Below are 8442 nucleotides of genomic sequence, written 5' to 3'. Positions count from 1 at the left end.
GAAAGTCCACGAATTTTTGGATAACCCCTAGTATATATATAGAAATGGACTCATTTTTTCAGGTTGCAAATTACCCTGCCTTATTGGTGCTGTAATTTATTGCTACATATACAATGCATTATGACCTATACTGTGTCGATGTGACGTAAAACCCAAAACAAACAAACAAACAATGCATTATGGTATAATTTAGCCATGTACACCTTAATATTGCATTTTTGCAAGAATGTTTATACACCTCACTTAATTGTAAAATAAATTTGAAAATATAATATGGCATATGCTCATTTGTATAATATTATACATTGTAGTTAGATTTAGGCAATCATGTCTGAAACATGTTTCACTATTATTGTAAGTATAGGTCATTTGGCCATCACCAAGCTAAAGAATTCAAGGTCAACTCTGGCTGGCATCATATAAAGGATGGGAATGATATAGAGCTTGTTAAGACAGGTTTCTGTCTCACAAGGAAATCTGTTACTATGGTATGTTAATTTATGTTAAATTATTTAAAAAATTGTTTATAGATTTTTATTGAATAATAGATGTATGTATGTTTTCTATAGACATGGCTGTTGTAAATTTATTCAAATAATTTCCACAAAGATACAAAGATAGGTAAATGCCCTGCTATGTAATTGCTGTATAAGTAGATATTCACATATGTCAAAAATTTAAAAATTCTAGACATTTCGTGTGAAGATATTAGCGATTCGTGCAAGGGTAGAATTTAATGAAAGGTTGGTTGATATTTGCACTAGAAATTGGCCAATATTTCGGCGTCTCTACTTAAGCACTTATACAGTTATTCCATTTGGTCAAAACGTGAAAGAAGCTTGGGATTGATTTGTCTCTCTGTCATCAAAACCAGCTATCTTTCAAACAGATTTTGCCATATTTTTTGGATTTTGTTGTATTTTGCTTATTCAAGTACATAATTTATGTCATTAAAATTTATAGAAATAGCTTTTATCTTTACAGTTAAATCACCATGTGGTCAATAGTTTGCTGAAACATAATATTCCTGCTGTAGGCTTATCAGTAAGTAAAAGATATGATGATTGTTATCAAGTTAGTTATTCGCCAGCAAGTTGTTCCTGTCCCTCCAACCCAAGGGAATAGCCCAGGGACTTACTAGATTGTCGAGGCTCTCAGAAAATTTTGAGCCAGGTAGCTACATCCTGGAAATGGAATTTTTACCCTTAAACTGCTATATTTCTATAATGGACCTGTCATTTTAGACAGTCCATTCAAAATTCAAGGGATTTTAATATCAAAATACAAAAATTGAGCTGCCAACAGTATAGAACCTCAGGTCAGACTGCATGGAAGTGCAAGCTGGCCTGGCTCTATACTGGTTGGCAATGGCTGATAACTTTTGCAGGTGAAGGGGTTAATACATGTACTTCATTCTCTTGTACATGTATATGTTCAGCACTTAAAAATGCATTTAATAGAAAACTCAGGAGTTACAAATCTGAAAAAGTTGAAGATTGTGAATGTCATTATATCAACTGCATGTTTTTGTTAGGGTTGTAAGACATGTACATGAACTTTAGAAGTCTGTTTGTTTTGAATGCGGATTTTAACTCATTTGTTTAGTCATATCTTGGTGGTCGGTTCATCCACTGTCTCCTGGATAACTAGCCAGTGAGTATTCATGTAGTTACTTTTAATCTCAACATGATTTTGATTCAGTGTTGAGAAGCAAATGACTTATAGACTCCATGTCCGAGGTCTTGGAGTAACTACGCCTAGCACAAGTACCAAACAAGTGACCCCTGCAATACAAGTCCAATGCTCTCCCTATTGAGCTTAGTGGGCAGACATAAAACTTATAAGCTGCAATGCTGTAACATTGATAAATGAGTTTGAATACCTGTGCATAAAAAAGGTTTGTAATGAAAACTTCTACCTCAAGACACAAATTTTCTTCTTTGTTATATATATTTACAGGTATGTGGAGGCTGGGTGACAGAAAATGGTGAAGTTGTGAAGCGTGATATAGAATCTGTAACGGATTTGATAAAGAACGGGTTTATTCCAGTGTTACATGGCGACTGTGTATTAGACCGTGCCAAAGGTAGCAACATTCTTAGTGGCGATACTATAATTCAGGTATATTAGGAGTAAACGATATACATATAGATTTTATTCTCTTTTTCAAGTTAAAGGTATTTCATCTTAAGTTTGCAATATTTTCTAGTCTTTCAGGATTATTGATACTAATAATTTTAGTGTTGAGGACCTAATACAGTTTAAGTCTGTGCTGGGAGCTTAAGAGATTTTGCTCTTTCCATTAGCTCTCATGAACTGACTATAAAAGTGAGTCAAAGATGTGGTGGTGGCGTTGGTAGTTTTCACTTTTGATCACTACAGTAATCCTTTTTGTGCCCCCACTATAGGGGGGGGGGGTGCATTTAGATTTACCCTTGTCCGTCCATCCGTTCCCTTTTTGTGTCACACGTAACTCAATAAGTAATTGACCTAGAGTCATGAAACCTTACAGGAATGTTGATCAGCATGTGGAGTTGTGCACCTGGGCATTTTCATGTGGATATATTTAGTATTTTTAGAGTTATTGCCCTTGACTTAGTAAAAATTTGCAATTTTCAACTTGCATCGCACATAACTCAAAAAATATTTGACCTAGAGTCAAGAAACCTGACAGGAATGTTGATCAGCATGTGAAGTTATGCACCTGGGTATTTTCATGTGGATATATTTAGTATTTTTAGAGTTATTGCCCTTGACTTAGTAAAAATTTCCAATTTTCAACTTGTGTCGCACATAACTCAAAAAATATTTGACCTAGAGTCATGAAACCTTACAGGAATGTTGATCAGCATGTGAAGTTGTGCACCTGGGTATTTTCATGTGGATATATTTAGTATTTTTAGAGTTATTGCCCTTGACTTAGTAAGAATTTCCAATTTTCAACTTGTGTTGCACATAACTCAAAAAATATTTGACCTAGAGTCATGAAACATACAGAAATGTTGATCAGCAACTTGTGTTGCATGTAACTCAAAAAGTTTATGACCTGTAGGCCTGAAAGTTTACAAGAATGTTGGTCAGCATGTGTCCTTATGCACCTTGGGGTTTTCTTGTGGCTTTCTTCAGTATTTGTAGTATTTGCCCTTTTCTTAATAAAAGATTTTAGTTTTCAACTTGGGCACATGTAGCCAAAAAAAATATTTGACCTAGAGACATAAGATTGACAAATTGGTTGAGTGTGGGGGCACCCGTGTCCTATGGACACATTTCTAGTTGAATTTACCATTGCACAGTTCAGCCACTGCATCGCTCCTGGGCAGGCTACCGGTGTTAATTGCCTTGTCTCTTACTGTTTGTTTGTTTTATTTTTGTTTGTCTTTTGTGATAATAGACTTTTTAGCTCACCTGAGGACAATGTCCTCAAGGTGACCTATTGTGATTGCCCGTTGTCCGTCGTCAATCGTCCGTCCGTCAACAATTTCTTTACATAACTACTCCTCCTAAACCACTTGGCCAAATTTGTTGAAACTGTGCAGGGATGTTCCTTGCATAAAGCTCTACCAAAGTTGTTCAAAGAATTAAATTCCATAAAGAACTCTGGTTACCCAGGTACGTATGTTAATATACGTACCTGGGTTACCAAAAGATTTTTTTTTACAAAAATCTTAAAAAATCTTCTTGTTAAAAACCACATGAGCTAGAGCTTAGATGTTTGGCATGAAACATCTAGTGAATGTCTACTAAGTTTGTTCAAATAGTAGCATTAGGGTCGAAATTGGCCTCGCCCCATGGGTCATTGATTTTCCTTATATGTTTAAAGTGAAAAGTTAAAAAATGCTCTTGTAAAAAACTGAAAGAGCTATCGCTTAGATATTTGGCATGAAACATCTTCAAGTAGATGTCTACCAAGTGTAGTCAAATAATAGCCCTAGGTTTCAAAATTAGCCCTGCCCCGTGGGTCATTGATTTTCCTTATATGTAGATAGTGAAAACTTAAAAAAAATTCTTGTAAAAAACCAAAAGAGCTAGAGCTTAGATATTTGGCATGAAACATCTTCTAGTGAAGCCTACCAAGTTTGTTCAAATAAAAGCCCTAGGGTCAAAATTGGCCCCTACCCGGGGGTCATTGATTTTCCTAATTTGTATATAGTGAAAATTAAAAAAAAAATTATTGTAAAAAACCGTAAGAGCTAAAGCTTACATATTTGGCATGAAACATCTTCTAGTGGATGTCTAGCAAGTTTGTTCAAATAAAAGCCCTGGGGTCCAAATTGGCCCTGCCCCGGGGGTCATTGATTTTCCTTACATGTATATAGTGAAAACTTAAAAAATCTTCTTGTGAACATCCAAAAGAGGTAGAGCTTAGACATTAGGCATGAAACATCTTCTTGTGTATGTCTAACAAGTTTGTTCAAATAAAAGCCCTAGGGTCGAAATTGGCCCTGCCCCGGGGGTCATTTACCCTTATCAGTGTATAGTAAAAAACTTTAAAAAATCTTCTGAAAATCCAAAAGCACTAAAGCTAAGATATTTGGCATGAAACATCTTCTAGTGGATGTCTACCATGTTTGTTGAAATAATAGCCCTAGGGTAAAAATTAACCTGGCCCAAGGGAATCGAAGTCGACAGTTCAATCCCCAGCCAGGTCAATGTTTGTTTTCCTTCTCTTTTTCTGTCATCTTTTTTATTAGCTCACCTCTAACTTAGTGACAGGCTGAACTATTTAATTATATGGCGGCCACAGCTAAAGTTAGAAAACAACAACATCTAAACTACTGCTTCAATTTTGAAATAAATTTACACAAAAATTTCCATGGTGACATTACACAAAATTGCTCAGATTAAACTGCCCCATGTTTTCAAATTGTGCTTTTCGGGTGAAACGGGGCTCCAGTTTGACCTTTTGACCTATTTCTCAGGTGAGCGAGCCCCTCTTGTTTTTCTTCACTATATTAGTTTCACGTCTAATATACTCTGTTCCTTTGCTTGATAAAAGAAATAATTTGTAAAACCAATGTGTGATGTGCTTCGTCTCACAAATGGTTATATAAAGGAGCGAATAAATGGGGTCACCTTATGTGGGGCATGGGAAAAAAATTAAATCCTCTACTTTCGCAAGGAACTTATACCTTTCGTACATGCTAGAGGAGAGGTCAAGTGCAAATGACCATAGAAACGATTTCATGATTAATCACATCGAAAGTGACCTACACCGTATGGGAATTGAACCCAGTTCGTCCGATTCACAGTCTAACACTCTACCTATTGAGCTAACCAAAAGTGCTCTTAGTCAAAGATTTTCAACTTCAAGTTTTTATGCTCATTGCTTGTGTGGGATCTCCCATAAATTTTTACAATGATACTGTACAAGAAGTATGCAGTAAATAATTCCCATGTTACAAAATATTTAAGAGTGTTTGATGCATACTAATCATTACATAACAAACTTCCCCTTGCTCAAAATTGAAACTGCCCATTGTAAATTTGAAGAATTTCAATAAGTTAAATGTCAAAATCATGAATAAGACAAAGCAGTAGTAAGTATTAAGTCTGGTTGTATACTGATGAGTTGTTTTTGTTGGTAGAAATCTTATATGTTCAATTGTGCTATGTAGTAAATATGCAGAATTGCATATTAATTAATAATAGGTAAGGGAAGTACTCAATATTCTATATTTTATGTTTTTACAGACATTTTCAGAAGTGTTCATTGTCAACCGAGTAGTTTTCTTGACCAGTGTTAAAGGTGTTTACGATTGTCCACCAGCAGATAATTCTGGTATGCTTTTTACTGATTTAACTCTTACAAGAGTTTCCCGTCTTTAATAAGTAAATGCTTTTCAATTCTAATGTGGTTTTTTTTTCATCATTTTCAAATTTTTTTTTCTAAAGGCAAGATACTAAAAACCTAATTTTACTATTTCTTTTATGTTGTTGTGTATAGTCTATTACTATTTTTATTTTAAATGAGCTTCTTTCTGGCGAGGGGATTAACCATAGCTCTTGTTAAATATTGCCATTTTGTACATGCAGTACTTGTTTATTGCCAATATTTTAGAAAGGCTGGAAATTTATATTGTCAATTAAAACATGTACCATCATTGAGGTCATTTATTTGAAAGCCAGGCTTAGAAAATGAAAACTGCAATATGTCAGGAATAAATCAAGAATCATGGAAGAAGACTTGATTGCAGGTGCTTTATCATACAATCAGTAACATAATATAAGTTAAAACTTAGTGGTCCAGAGCCTTAAGTTGTCTGGCTGGTATTCTTTATAAATCCTTTACAAATTTATATCAATCATACCCCTCTGGTCACACAAAATCCAAGTAGCTAATGCACCTGGAGTCAAAAATAGCCATGTCACTTCAGTGACATAGATTTATGTGGGGACTAGTATAAAAGATTTTTTCCCTGAAATTGAATGGCAGAATTTATAGATCAGTTGTGCTCTACCAATGTACGATACTTGCTGAGCATGGCCATAAAATAAAGTTTGTCAGACCATTGGGAACCTTGTACTCACTTTGACATTAAGTCTTCAAATACTGCTTGTTTGTAACATATGTTTTCATTGGATAATTGTAATGTTTTTATAAACTATATACTATGATTATGTCAATTCATGATTTTTTCCCCTCTTATTAAGGAAGTTTGCTTTTTACAAATTTGTTATAAAGATTCATGAGAGGTTATATGACCATATGTATATAAATGATTGTTTTAAATATAACCTGGAATTTTAATAACCTATAATGTGAGGAATAAAGGCCAACATGTGATAAAACCCTTGTTAAATGGGAAAGATCGTGCCAGCTTTCACTCTCAAATATAAATGCCTATATTTTTTGTTTCAGAAGCGAAATTACTGCACACTGTAAAAGTTGGTAACCATGGTAACAAGATGAGTGATTCAGGACAAGAACATGGTGATATATTGATGACCAACGAAGGTACGGATGTGACCGGAGGGATGACGCTGAAATTCAAAACTGCTGTTGATATAGCAAAAAATACTGCAGGAAAAACTTGTGTGTTCATATGCATGATAGGTTCAGAATATGCAACAGACGTTTGTCTTCATGGAGAAAATAAAAGTGTCAGGGGCAATAACTCTGGCACAGAAATTGTCTTTGTGACTTAATTAACAATTCGTTTTTATAATTATGATTCTCATTTATTTTACAATATGATATTATATTGAAAAAACAAATGGTGCAATAGTTGATAATATACTTCAATGTTTTCATTATAAGAATTTTGTTATATTTATTTTTGTTATGATTTACATGAAAAATTCAGATCAATTAGGTGCCTATAAGGACATAGTTTTATTGTTATTGAGAAATATAACATAAAAGGTGTTTTTCTAGCTATTTTTGGGAAAAGGCTACTGACATAAATTGGGAAAAAATATTTGACATGTTGGGAAATTTGAGACTTTAAAAAGAGTTAACAAAAAAGGTCCAAATACATGACTTAAAGTTTATAACATGTGTATAATAAGTAAAAACAGTTCAGATTTTCTTTCAAGTAAAAACTTTTTGGCCGCTTGTGGAAAAAAAGATGTTTGCACATGTCAAAACAAAAATGGGGCCTTATTTCAGCCTTTGGTGATAGGTTGAAAATGTATAAAAACAAAACTGGCTGGTAAATTAAAGTGCATTGACTAACGATTTTCAAACTTTGTTTGTAGATGCACTTTGCCAAACCCATTTACAGGTTAAATGTCAATGTCACAGTTTGTCAAAATATTGAAGTCATATCACAAGTTTATGCGTCATTTTGATTTCACCACTGGTTAATCTTTTCTTTTACCGACTCACTGACCAACATTCTCGCTCATTAACTCAATCACCAACCTTCTCACTCATTCAAGGACCTACTCACTACTCACAGGCCTTCTCACTCATAACAGTCGACAATTCAATAGCAAGAAAACTTACCACTTGACGACACTGACGACTGACGAGGACAAGATTAATTGATAAATTACAGAATTCCTCAAACGACAGCCTACTGTTCACTGCCTAATACCAACTGCTCATTGACAGTTTCAATTTATGTATTTGATAAGTTCCAAAAAAAGTTCAATGTGCATAGAGACATGTGTACCATTTTGCAGGAAATATGCTAAACTAATTTTCCAAATATAGTAAAATCACATGACATTAAGTCCACTTTTTGTATACTTTAGGTTCCAATTAAGTAATTATGCACCCCTTCAAAGAAGTGGTTTGCATTTATGTGTCGGTTGGTCCGTAGACCGAATGGTTTCCGATCGATAACTTAAGAACGCTTAGGCCTAGAAACTTCAAACTTGCAATTGGTATGATGATTGTTCATGACCAGCGTATGACCCCTATTGTTTATGGGGTCAAGGTCACATAATAAAGTGACATTGACCTTGTAGGTAAAAACGGTTTCCGAGTGATAGCTA

General features: G+C 34.4%; 1 protein-coding gene across 1 annotated transcript; it reads left to right on the top strand.

The window, feature by feature from the left end:
- Positions 1-364: 364 nt before the first annotated feature.
- LOC132750498 (uncharacterized) lies at positions 365-7260 on the top strand (the record flags this gene model as incomplete). The annotated part of the gene is given in 5 exon segments (XM_060740496.1): positions 365-488; positions 985-1044; positions 1960-2121; positions 5692-5779; positions 6860-7260. Coding segments are annotated over 5 exon segments (721 nt in total), but the record flags the coding sequence as incomplete, so codon positions are not given.
- Positions 7261-8442: the final 1182 nt, after the last annotated feature.

Source organism: Ruditapes philippinarum, unplaced genomic scaffold, assembly GCF_026571515.1.
Source record: "Ruditapes philippinarum isolate M1 unplaced genomic scaffold, ASM2657151v2 ctg16680_1_1_1_1, whole genome shotgun sequence".
Lineage (NCBI taxonomy): Eukaryota > Metazoa > Mollusca > Bivalvia > Venerida > Veneridae > Ruditapes > Ruditapes philippinarum.
The sequence above is the reverse complement of the archived record's forward strand: the minus strand, read 5'-3'. Positions and strand labels throughout refer to the sequence as shown.